The 14,001-nt window shown below is 33.8% G+C and overlaps 1 protein-coding gene across 1 annotated transcript; it reads right to left on the bottom strand.

The window, feature by feature from the left end:
- Positions 1 to 2,377: 2,377 nt before the first annotated feature.
- LOC131851346 (facilitated trehalose transporter Tret1-like) lies at positions 2,378 to 13,504 on the bottom strand. Its single transcript, XM_059201835.1, has 3 exons — positions 13,481 to 13,504; positions 4,899 to 5,040; positions 2,378 to 3,639 (listed from the first exon to the last, which is right to left on the bottom strand). Exons 1-3 carry the CDS (start codon positions 13,502 to 13,504, stop codon positions 2,378 to 2,380), a joined length of 1,428 nt encoding a protein of 475 aa, XP_059057818.1.
- Between the last annotated feature and the right edge of the window lie 497 nt (positions 13,505 to 14,001).

Here is a 14,001-nt window from a genome sequence, read left to right as displayed (position 1 = left end):
TTACGTTATTTGTTATTATGTTATTGCTCACTACACGCTTTCTATTAACTGTAAGTGGTAAAATGAATAAAACATAGAAAACACCCAGACCTATACAATCATATTTACGAATACAAAATCTATGCAGCGTACGAGAAATCGAACCCGCGACTATCGGAAATAAACCACTGAGTCAGTCAAATCTACGTAAATTATTTCTTTAGCATATTTTAATTATATTACAAAATCAAATTCAAAATCACTATTACAGACTCTTACGATATGTCAAAGCTACCATTAGTTTAGAATCATTTCGAGATAAAAAGAACTGACAAGAAACTCAGCTCGTATTCTTTTCAAATAAATGTTGTACATGTTTACAATAATACAGAATCATTTTTAAATTCAAATTTGAGAGTGAGTACATTTTAGTGGTTATATTTTATAATTAGCTTATCGTTACTAAGTAGACTATAATAAGCACAAGGTCCTATAAGTAAAGCAAGGTTCCAACACTGGGTCAGGGATTCATATTATAAGATATAAGATCAGGATATTATACCATTCTTACTAACCAGACAGTCAAAGTAGCGGTAGGCGGTCCACTCCACGAGTGTACCAGAATGTCAGCCAGCAGGGAGAAATGGCGAGCTCTCGTGACATGACATCTGCCTATCACTCCACTAAATTATGACCACGAAAGACCGTTCTGTCAAGAGTGTATCGAGTAATAAGAAACGAAGCAAGAATCACACACACAAATTAGGAAATTAATTGACACTGAGTGTGAGTGAGTGAGTTTAATACTCGCAGATTACATAACAATGTAATCTGCGAGTATTAAACTCATTGGATGAGCCCACAGACTCATTTGGGTTCTTCCACAGAGCGCGACTGGGAGAAGCATAAAGGGACACTGCTTTCTGATTCTTCCAGGAAATTAAAATTGAACAATCTGTTGTCATTTCTCTGTAGTAAAGCAGACATTAGATAATAATATGATGTCTTCGAGTCACTAAAAGGTACAGAGTAGATACATGGTTAATATAAATCAGGGATGTTATGGATATGAAGTTTCGAATACGAATAGGTTTCGGATATAGTAATGATTATTATACCGGATACGGATACGGATGCGGATATTAAATTATTTCGGATTATCCGTTAGTTTCGGATAATTTCGGTTACGGATATTAATTTTTTAAGGTATTTCAAAAGGAAAATACAAATAGATAGTAAAATGGTTACATACGTGTCACAATTAGGGTCCGCCCCTATCCGATATTACCCGAAACTCTTATTTCGGATTCGGTTACGGATACGGATATTTTTTTATATCGGATATCCGATAGTTTCGGTTACGGTTACGGAGCTCCGTAACATCCCTGATATAAATGAAATTAAGAATACAGAACATAAAAATAATGTTCAATCGATATATAACTTTGTGTCAACTGCATTTAAGGGCAAATCCTCTAATTCCACCCATAATAAATGCTTATCTTGTCCATTGTGTAATGGTAATCATCAACTTTAATCATGTTTCCAATTTTTAAATTTGTCCATACAGGACAGAATGTTAAGTGGCTTCTTATATGATATATATGTGTTGTGTTTTTTCTCTTGCACTGGTATACTGTTTAGTTTCCCCAGTCTCAAATCAGTAATGTGTATATCAGGGTGCCTGTTTATCTTTTCTGGTGGCCTCAGGTCAGGATTGGCCTACAGCGAGGTCATAAGGCCCGAATTTTACTTCTTAATAATTTTAATATCATAAGGTTAAACAAATAAGTACTTTACCTAAGTTTAGTATTTATTTTAAGCTTACTATAAGCTTAATAAATAATAAATTCAGAAATAGCTTTCAGCTTCAAAAATGATAATTTCAAAATTCTTTTATTCATGTAGATCTATTACAGTTTATTATTTGATATAAAAAAATATATTGCCATTTTTATTCTACTGTTATCTGCTTTATTTTTGATACGTACAATTATATAGTATAATCATTCTACTTCTCCTCTTCTTCTTAAAATGTCTTTAATAATAATAATAACATGTGGGTGAGTTATTTTATACCAAATTAAAGAAGAGAATAAAAAAGAGAAGTAATAATAATAACTTATTTATTTAAAAAAGAATTTACAAATAATTTGTAAAGTCCCTGACTTGTGAGAGCCTCTTCCATATTATAGTGTACATAGGTACATATTAATACTACTTGAAATATTCAACATCGTTGTTATTGTCTGTCACTATGTTTATTTGATATTAAAATGGTAGCTTCTGTATACAAAAATATATAATATAATTCTTTAGAAAAATACAATAGAAGAACTATAAAAGTATGTGGCCAGTACGTCAGCAACAATCGTAACAGTGAATTTTTTTAACAACATTAATTGTCACGGTTTAACAATTTATTCGTTACTTCTTGTGCATCTTTGCTAATTTTAATAGCAACAAAACCATTCTCTATGTCTTGTAATGTTCTATCTTTAGTCTCTGGTAATATAAAATACAAATGCACTAGTAATATTACAGCTACAGACATGTAAACACTAAATGTTCCGTGTACCTTTAAAGCATCCAACATAGGAGAAGTTAATTTTAAAGTTATCATACTTATTAATGCATTTAATACTCCTGATGCACATATACCTATACCTTTGTATTGTAAAGGAAACATTTCTCCTTTTAGCAGTATAGATAAAGGTATAACTCCTGCATTACATACAAAATCATATACAACTAGTAACGCAGGTGTGGACCATCCCAGATTTATTGAAAATTTCCAATCAAGATACTGAATTACGCAAACTACAGCTAGCAGAAAACAAGACAATGACCCGCTGAAGAAAAGCAACAGTCGTCTATTAAATAACTGTACAATGTAACTTGATAACAGAACTGCGAATATCTTCATTAGGTCTAGTGTTACGGTATAATAAAAAGCCTTCGTTTCGTCTCCAGTTAGTTGGGTCATAATTTGGATAACGTAAGCTATGAAATAATATCTACCACACATTTGTGATAACGTTAACAATTCAGTAACAATTAGAAATGGTTTTAAGAACTCCTTTGAGGTTATAGCTTTTTTGATTCTCGATAGCACACTTTCTCTACTGTTCCTGATTCTTCGAAGCTCATATTGAGCTGTTAATAATTCTTTGAGTTCCTTTTGAGCCAGCTTATCTTTGCCTCTTATCCACTCGAAGGCGGTAATACTTTCTTCGTAACGTCCTTTAAAAGCTAACCATAATGGACTCTCAGGTAACATCGTAGTTGCCAAAATAGCTAAAGTCGGTGGAATGGAACTCATCCATGCTATATTTCGCCATGAGGTTAAGAAACCACAGCTATGGCAAATAAGTACGCCAATACAGCTTGCAGTAATCTTAAAAATTACGAAGAATCCCCTACGTTTAGGATGACTATACTCTGAAGCCAAGATACTAGATATGTACAGACCACCAAAGGAAATCCCTTGAACGGCTCGACCTATTATTAATGTGATAACGTTTGGTGATACAGCGATGATTACGAAACCACATAGTACTGCTGTGTTCAGAAATATGCTGGTAATTTTTCGACCATATATCTGCATGAGAGGTGGCACGATGAGAAAACCAATACATCCCGTCATACCATAGGCAGCAGCTGAAATGTATCGAAAATTGATTATAACTTATCTGAATGGTAATGAAGGTAATGGTAACAATAAATTTAAACATAGGGAATGATAGATGCTGAAGATAGAAATAGAAATTTTAATTCAAATAAACATAGATAAAGCAAACTCATAGATTATGAATACAGAGCAATTAATGAAGCTTAAGATCATCAAATACAACTTAATTTTCTACAACAGCAGGTCGTAAATTCGTATCATCACATCATTCTCTACTCGTGCCTTGCCTTTAAATTTCCAGTGATTATCTACAGAGGGAAACACAGTTCGTTTGGAACGCAAAACAAGATTCAATTTTAAGATTCTAACATTCATTTGGAACGCGGACTCATCACAAAAAGATTGAGCAAAGAAACTTTCGTTTAGCTCTTTTAAATAGAGGTAGTTCTCAATAAATACACATTAACAAGAATTGTGTATCCGACAATCAACATAGAAATCGCTACGATATGCATCTTTATTCAATCACACACACACAATCACAATCACAATCACAACATTCTCAGCACTATGAACTTTAATTTAGATTTTTTCTACTGTCCAATTTTGTAATAAGATTTTTACAAAGAAAGTATTTTATAAGACATTTGAATCTGTTTTCTGGCAGATTGAGGATGAGAGATATACGAGAATGTATGAACAAACAATTTGAATGAAACATTTGATAGAATGAATTATGAGATAACAAGATATTCTGCTAGACTCAATGGAGTTACTCCTGTTAACTGATAACTGCTACCACTTACCATCAGGCAATCTGTTAGACAACCTGCTATTAGTGAATGATATAAAAAAAGTACTTGATATGCATAAATTGTCGTATATAATCACAAATGTTATAATTTAGCTATTATAATAATGTTTGCTGATCAAATTAACGATGTTTATACAGAAATCAAATAAATAGTAATTAAAGAAATTTATAGATTATTAATGAAGGAAAATATTGATATAAATAGTAACAATGACAGAATTAAAACATTCTGTGCCATTCCTAATATAGAAAATAGGATATTTCAATTAGAATTTATGAATATGAATATGCGTCGCCTTTTTATTAGAGTCTCAATAGGAAGAGAGAAAATTTAAGTGAACTGTAAAGAAAGTATTATACGATGTACTGGATTAAATACTACACGAATTAATTAAACAAACAGAGTTGTATCTGTAAATGTTAAAATTATTATGCAATTGTTATGTACAGATGAAAGAAATATTTAGTACTTACTAATGGTGGAAGCATCATTTTTGGTGGCATGTATATCGGTAACATGACTGGTGGTCGTGATGGCTGGAGTGAGGATTGCAGGGAAGCCGAGCACGAAGCCGATCGCCAGGTGATGGAGTATGAGGGGCGTCATCACCAGCCACTATATACAGGATTGAAGAATGTTTTAAGCTTGTACGCGAATTTAATGAACATATTAACAAAAGAAAAATTAACTTTATAAAATAAGGCTGAACTTGAAACTCCACAACAAGCCCTTTTAATACATCACCAGCCACTACAAACATGATTGAATTTAATAACCATGTTCAGGTATTTAATGAACATATTTACTAAGAAAAGACAATTTAACTTTATAAAAGAAGGATCAACTCGAAAATCGAAAAACAAGCCCTTCTCAAACGTATGAAAAGCATAATAAAATCCCAGATGATGTAGACAATCCAAACCATATTTGAAAAAAACTAAACGTATAATACAGGTAGAACTCACTGTACTATGGGAAGCAAAAATAGCTAAACACAATAAAATGCAATAAAACCATATAAATATTATGAATTAATAAACGAATTAACCAAAATGTGGTTAATTTATATGTGGTCAAAGTGAGGGCGAAATCTCTCTAATATCTTCTAAAAGATCTTGGCCTGTCTAGAGCTATAGTAAGTTTTATACTAAAACGTGTATCTGGAATATTAGTAGGCTCATAAAGAGATTTGGTAGAGAGAGAAACACGAGCGATGAAGGTAATAATAATAATCATGTCCCGTCCTTGGTACTAATCACCAGCTTAAGCTGTGAAAAACAGATAATAATAATAATCTCAGGACAATTCACACAGCGCCATCTAGACCCAAATTAAGCTAGCTAAAGCTTGTGTTATGGGTACTAGACAACTGATACAAATATATATACTTCCATATTTTTTTTAGTAAATACATACTTATAATACATCGAAAACACCCAGACCGACACAAACAATTATACTTATGAATAATGTTTGTGCCGTGCGAGGAATCGAACCTGCGACCATCGGACGTAAAGCGGTGTGCTAGACCGCTAGACCACCGAGGTCGTCGAAGGTGAGTGTTGACGTATGTGGGCAAGGGGACACTTAAACCTACACCCGGGTTACAAGTCTCGGGAACTGGTCGGAGTTTCCCTCTATAGCACACGATAATCATTGGACATTTAAAGGCAAGGCACGAGTAGAGAATGATGTAATGATACGAATTTACGACCTTTGCGGTCTGTAACCTGGAGTAGAAAACTACTAGACAACGAAGAGTGCGTATGCCTCTTTAAGAGTACTAATGATCTATACGTAGCTTCATTGATTGCTCTGTATTCATAATCTATGAGTTTGCTTTATCTATGTTTAACCTCTTTTGTTTCTTTCACTCCACAGTTCTTAGGCATGATTTATGAAACATCTGTGACCTTTTTAAAATGTTTTCTTTAAAGGTGCTTCGTTGTTTGTTTGAAAGTGTCTCTGACTAGGGAGGTGAGTATTGTTTGGAATGGAGACTAATCTGTTTTTTAATCCCAGAGATTAAATTGGTCTAAGTATCAAATTTTCAAATAATGTTACCTCGTATAGCGGGGTAGTGGTGTACCTGCGTTATCGATTTGTTTAATCCGAAATATTTATGTTACATTTTTGTGTTGTATAACAGTTACCTGTATATATAGTAATTTCTTACAGTATTAAGCTACAATCCATCATTATTTTCTTTAAAACAGCTTATTTAAAATAGGAGTATGTTTTATAATATACTAGCTACCCACCCCGGCTTCGCAAAGTACATGTATTATATATATAATCCTTCCTCTTGAATCACTCTATCTATTAAAAAAACCGCTTCAAAATCCGTTGCGTAGTTTTAAAGATTTAAGCATATATAGGGACGGACAGACAGTGACAGCAACTTTGTTTTATACTATGTAATGATGACACCATACAAATGTCATTTGTTTTATAAGAAATGCAGTTAGTATATATTTTAGTGAAAAGTAATAAATCTATTTAGGTACAAAAGCATTATATTTATTCACCTATTCTATAACCTATACAGTACTAATTTTGTGATAATACATTTTACACAAACACCCACTCATTATTTCTGAATAACCTATAAAAATGGGTAAATGATATTAAGTTCTGATAGTGTCACAGCCCTATTTAAAAAGTGCAACATAAATAAATAAATAACAGTCCGTCTCTAATATTGTGTTAGGTAGTTTATTAAAAAGTAATTTTAATTTACCTTGTATCTGGTTTCGATAATTGTTAGGGTAGTGTGACTGGAGTGAGACTACAACTACTATTTATTAAACAAACTATAATAATTATATAGATACGTACAATTCCCAAAAATGCTCACAAAACAAGAGAAAAGTGATATCAAAATAATACAATGTTAAAGTTGATATCGATGCGAAATAAAAATACAGCGCTTTGTAGGAAGGTGTGTAATGGAATGAAATGATGGATGCAATTACAGAGATCGCAATATGCACGTAACACAGAAACTAGACGACGCGCGCCCCGCTCCCCGCCTCACCGCATCAGGAACCAGTTATTATTTATATTGTATTACGGTGAGGCGTTAACATACTGGGCCCCCTTAAAAGCTGGTCTTTCAAGGACTCAAGTGTCGCATCTTGATTCTTCCAGGCAACATACTTTAGAAACGGCTCTTCTCAGGATGCCCTTTTTTGTGATTACATCAATCACTCTCGTGATGCCATCTGATCCAGGATAGAGCTTTACAACACGACCAAGCAGCCATTTCATAGGTGGAAGTTGTTCATCTTTAATTATAACCAAGTCATCTGGTTTTATTTCTTGACATTTTGTACGCCATTTCACTCGTTCTTGTAATTCAGACAGGAATTCCTTGGACCACCTTTGCCAGAAGTGTTGTCGCAATTTTTCAATAAGCTGGTATCGTGTGACATTGTTCCTTTCTATAACTGGTGAAGGTAATGAAGTCAACGGACGACCAATTAGAAAATGCCCAGGAGTTAAAGGAGATAAATCTGATGGGTCCGATGATAGTGCAGTCAACGGACGAGAATTTAATATTGCCTCAATTTGTGCGAAAACGGTAGTAATTTCCTCAAAGGTTAAATTTGCATTGCCTATTACACGCTTTAGGTGAAATTTTGCCATTTTTACGCTGGACTCCCATATACCCCCAAAGTTAGGCGAGTAAGGCGGTGAAAATTTGAAATTAATGCCTTCTTTACATGAGAATTCGCTTACATCATTATTTGCCCTTGCTAAAAGTCTAACTAACTCTCCATTCGCTCCTACAAAATTTTTACCATTGTCGCAGTATATTGTATGTGGTTTTCCGCGACGTAATATGAATCGCCGCAAACAAAGTAAAAATGCCTGAGTGCTTAAGTCGGTAACAACTTCTAAATGCAAAGCTTAGTGACGAAGCATACAAATATACACAAGTATCCCTTCGTAGTTTTTGCGCCTCTACCCTTGCGGTTCAATATATAAAATGGTCCTGCAAAATCTGTACCACAGGTTTCAAATGGGAGCGCTGGAGTAACTCGTGGGCTTGGTAAACTTCCCATGAGAGGCTGTAAGGATTGTGCCTTGAAGCGTTTACAAGTCATGCATTTATTTACTGTCTTTGTAGCTAATTTTCGTCCGCCTAACGGCCAAAATTGTTCGCGGATCGAGCTTAATAAAAGTTGAGGACCGCAATGAAGCAATCGAAGATGCCCCCTTTCAAAAAGTAACTTTGTAAATTGATGATGAGGGTCAATTAATATGGGGTGTCTTTTTCCGTAGGTACATTGTAACGCATTTTGTATCCGTCCACCGACACGTAAAATGCCGGAAGAATCCATAAAAGGATTTAACGAAATAATGTTGGACGTTTTTGAAAGTGTTTTATCTTTAGAAAGAATATTTATTTCATTAAAAAAGGAATCCTTTTGAGAGTGTTTGGCAATGGTAAGTAAAGATTCATATACTTCTTTATTAGTTAGTACCCCTGTCAACTTATTTTCAATATTTTTACAATTGTATAAAAATCTATGAATATATGCAACAACTCTCTGTAATTTGTATAACTTTGAAAATTTATTAAAAGGTATTATATTTTCGATAATTTCTTTATTTTGTACTAATAAAATTCTTTTTGTTTCAGGTACCGACGTGAGATTATTTGTACTATCTACTGGCCAATTTGTTTCAGGTTCATACAAGAATGAAGGACCCTCCCACCACAACGAAGATGTAATAAGCTGCTGTGGCGAGACTCCTCTAGATGCTAAATCGGCGGGATTTAAATGGGTAGGTACATGCCTCCATGCATTTTGATCAGTAAGTTTTCTTATCTCTTCGATACGATTACAGACGTATGTTTTTAGTGTTTTAGGTGGCGATTTTAGCCAAATCAAAACAATAGTGGAGTCACACCAAAAAAATGACTTAGATATTTTTGCTTATTATTTAACTTATAACTTTAGAATATAAACGTGCGCCTAGAAGAGCTCCTAGTAGTTCAAGCCGAGGGATAGTAAGTTCGGGTTTAATTGGAGCTACTTTAGCCTTAGCGCAAAGTAATTTGATATCAGTAATGCCAGTTGTATTATTGTGTGACTTTAAATATATGCAAGCACCGTATGATGTTTGTGACGCGTCAGTAAAACAATGAAGTGTAATGTTTGTAGGCTGTTCGCACATTACGTATCTTGGTATTTCAAAATCATAAAATGTTGACAAATTGTGAGAAAATTCTAACCATTTTTCTTTTATTTCGTCTGGAACAGGTTCATCCCACTCCAATTTCGAAAGCCATAACTTTTGTAAAAGTATTTTAGGTATTATTGTACATGCAGAAAGTAGACCTAAGGGATCAAAAACCTTACATGATGTAGATAAAATAGTTCGTTTAGTTACATTTGTATCAATATTTAACTGTGTATAAAATTTTAATTTGTCGGTGCTTGGTTGCCATTTTAATCCTAGTATGGAGCTTTCCTTACAAAAATCCTGTGTTTGATCAATTGGAGTAATTTCTTTTAATAAATCAGGGACATTGGACCGAAATTTGTGTAATGAGAAACAGCCCTCATTTAATTTTTGCACTACTGCCTGCACCGATTTAGCTAATATTGATTTTGATGAGCTTCCCGTAATCAAATCGTCGACATAAAAATCATGTTTTATAACGTCGGCAACAACTGGGTCAGTGCATTCTTCAGCTAGCTGAAGTAAGCATCTGGTACTGAGAAATGACGCAGCGGCTGTTCCATATGTTACAGTATTAAGTTGTAAAGTTTTTAAAGGAATTCGATCATTATCTCTCCACAAAATTAATTGTAAATGTCGCTGCGAGTGGTCAATTTCGATTTGACGATACATTTTTGTAATATCTGCCGTAACGACATATTTATTGTATCTAAATCGCAATAAAATAGACAATAAGTCGTCTTGCACAACTGGACCTATCATCATTAAATCGTTTAGCGATTTACCTGTATCTGTTTTAAACGATGCATTAAATACTACTCTAAGTCGAGTTGTCTCACTGTTTTCACGTATAACCGCGTGATGTGGAATAAAATATCCGAACTTAGGTCGTTCTATCTGTGACAAGTGTCCCAAACTCTCATATTCCTGTATGAAGTTGGAATAGTCTATTTTGTGACCATTTCTTGCCAATCTTTTTTCTAAATTGTAAAAGCGCTTTCTAGCTATACTGTGTGATTCACCTAAAACGTTTTCGGGTGGTTCGCGAAAAGGAATTGTAACCGAGAACCTACCTGAAGGCAAACGTTTAGTATATTGTATAAAGTGGTTTTCACAATATTCTTCTTCCTTCGATAATATTTTTGTATTAGATTGTAATTCTTCTACTTCCCAGAATTTAGCTAAAGATTCTTTTATTTCTTTTGTAAAATGGCAATGAACTTTTTGAGTTGAAGAGTATGGATTACCACCAGTGGGGCCAGCAACAAGCCAACCAAATTTCGACTCCTGTAAAGTAGGATTATTTTTACCCAACTTAATTTGATTTGGCATAATTAAGTCCCAATAAATGTCTGCTCCTAATAAGAGGTCGATTTCAGATGGACAGAAAAATTTTGTGTCAGCTAATTGTATATTGGATGGCATATTTAGTTTAGCAACATCTACTAATACACTTGGCAATTTATTTGTAATATGTGGGATTACTAAACAGTCTACTTTTACTTGAAATGAATTTACGCAAGATTTCAGAAGCAAGTTACAACATTCAACTGAGTTAGTCATGCAGTTGTTCACCCCTAAAATCGGTATATTAGTTTTTCTACAGAGAATATTAATTTTGTTTTTTATTTTTTCAGATACGAAGGAAGACTGACTACCTCTGTCGAGGAGAGCCTTCACTAGGTGAGTTTTGTTATTTATCGTGTCTACTACTTCTATTTCAGCTGTGCATAATAACACCTGACCTGAAACAGAGGCAGAAAGAGAGACTTGCGACTCACGTGGCAAGAAGGAAGAACTAGTCGTTGATTCCGCAGGTAAGTTAACTTTGTTAGTATTTTCATTGCGATGTAATAATGAATTGTGTTTTCTGTTACAGATTTTGCAAGCACTTAAGCGGCAACGAGAATGGTGATGGCCAGGACGCAGACAGTTTTTACAGAGTTTGTATTTACTAATTGTAGTTGTTTTGCTATCCATAGACATATTTTTGAACTGTTCACACTCGTATAATGAATGATTACTATTGCAAACAATACAATTTCTTTTATTTGTAGCTACTGAGGACGTAACAAATGACCTTGTAGGTTTGTTTTCTTTGTAAGTATTATGTTTTTCAAGTTTAATTGAATCAGTACGACCGTGTTGTATGGTTTCTAAAATATTAGCTCGACTACGTAAAAATTCAAAGAAATCAGCTAACGTAGGTGACAGATCCAATGAATTACGATGCTCCTCCCATTTGCGACCCGTGGCAGGATCCAGCTTCGAAGTCATAATATAAATAACCAAAGTATCCCAAAATTGAACAGGTTCTTTTAATTCCTCCAAGGATCTCAAGTTTTTTGTGTAATAATCTACCATATAACGTAGGGATTTGTGTGATTCTTTTCCTAATGCATCAAAACTAAATAAACATTTAATATGATTGTTTATTAATATAACTTTATTATTGAATCTATCACAAAGAATATTCCATGCTAAATCATAATTGCTAGAGGTGAAATTGATGGACTTAATAACAATACTTGCACTACCCTCTAGTGACGAACGCAAGTAATGAAATTTATTGATTTTCGGGATGGAGTCGTTGTTGTGAATGAGAGACTCGAAGGTATCTCTGTATTCTAGCCATTTCAGGTTATTTCCGTCAAAGGAGGGTAGCTTGATGGTCGGAAGTCTAATATTACACAGGCTGTACTCATTGTTAGTTTTTATAGAATTATCTGAGCCTTGAGAGGGAGGTCTATCGGATTTACAAGCTGACTCCAAGATGTCCTGTGCTATAGCGATTGATTTACAGAATGAGCTTTCGATAGTGTCGCGTTCCTCTAATTGAGGGGATATATTGTCAGACGTGAGAAGCTCAATTTTATTTTGTATGTCGTCAAAAGAAGAGAATAATTCCTGTAACCGAGATAATTTTAACTGAAGCTCGTTTATTTGTAGCTTTGCTAATGTTTTTGGTTCGACGAGTTTTACAATGTCTATATATTTTTGAAAAATAGTAATTCTAGCTTTATATTACTTCGTAGTTGTGTATATTCTTTTAACTCCTTGCCGTCTGCCATTATAAATTGTAAATTTAGCAGATTTGCAAAAAATAAAAAAATGGGCGATTGGAGAGTTAACAAAACACAAACAAAAAAAAAAAACAAATAATAATAAATGAAATTAAAAAGAAAATAGATGTAAATTTCAAACCGTAAGTCACTAAGTATGAGTGGACTGGCAAATACTCAGATATGATGCAAGCGAAGTCAAACGGCCGCGTCAGCACTCAACCAACAGCGCGGCAGATGGCGCAGGGAATTTGTCAACAATATCAGGTAGTTCGTCTTACTGCGCCCATACAATGATTGTCGTCGATTACAAAAATCTTTTGATGGCGTCGATAACCACAAATTTCGTTCAATGCACACAATAGGCCGGTAATTGCGTAGTTGATTATTGCAATTTCTTATTTTTCAAATCTCCGTCAGCTCGTCGCGTCGTAATTGTTTATTTAGATGCTTGATTGAATATTAAAACCTTCGTCAGCCTGCACCGAGTCCAGAATATCACGTCGGGATCACCAAATGTTAAAGTTGATATCGATGCGAAATAAAAATACAGCGCTTTGTAGGAAGGTGTGTAATGGAATGAAATGATGGATGCAATTACAGAGATCGCAATATGCACGTAACACAGAAACTAGACGACGCGCGCCCCGCTCCCCGCCTCACCGCATCAGGAACCAGTTATTATTTATATTGTATTACGGTGAGGCGTTAACATACAATATTTATAAAAATAATGGTGGACAAGATGCCAGCAAGAGGTAGGTTAAATTTCATTTATTTACATAAATTGTACTTACTTCTCTCAATATAAAATAAACCATTATCGCACAAATGCACTACTATCCACAATCAATACTTCTCAATTATAAGTTATAATACACAGATCACATTTATTATTACAATACACACATACATTGTTGAAATTATAAATATAATTTATTGAATGATATTCGAACGAAATATGTTTCGTTGCGTATTTACATAAGCCTACTTCGTTTAAATGTAAGAATTGGTCTGCTTTACATAATCACTACGACTCATTTATTCTTATTTAGTTACTCAACCAGTTGGTTGTGTATTAATATTTTGACTACTAAATTAGTAGTAGTTTGTATTCACACATTTCAACTCAATAATGTAAAGTTACAATGAAATTATTTAAATAATATAAATAAATGATTTGAATTATAATGAATGAAGTTATTTAAATTATATAAATAAATGATTTTATATTCTTTAAATAATTTAGTGTTTGTTTAATAATCAATAATCTGCTAAAGATCATATTATCTTGGTATTTAAAAAAAATAACAAGATA

Source organism: Achroia grisella, unplaced genomic scaffold, assembly GCF_030625045.1.
Source record: "Achroia grisella isolate CSIRO2021 unplaced genomic scaffold, CSIRO_AGI_Agris_v1 utg782, whole genome shotgun sequence".
NCBI classification, from domain to species: domain Eukaryota; kingdom Metazoa; phylum Arthropoda; class Insecta; order Lepidoptera; family Pyralidae; genus Achroia; species Achroia grisella.
Note: the sequence above shows the minus strand (reverse complement) of the source record. Positions and strands in the feature narration are given on the sequence as shown.

Coding starts and splice junctions, on each gene's coding strand:
- LOC131851346 (XM_059201835.1), bottom strand. CDS start 13,504: ATGGTTTATTTTATATTGAGAGAA. Junction 5,041..13,480: donor TTTATTTTATATTGAGAGAA/GTAAGTACAATT, acceptor TCCTGTATATAG/TGGCTGGTGATGACGCCCCT. Junction 3,640..4,898: donor AAATGATGCTTCCACCATTA/GTAAGTACTAAA, acceptor GATACATTTCAG/CTGCTGCCTATGGTATGACG.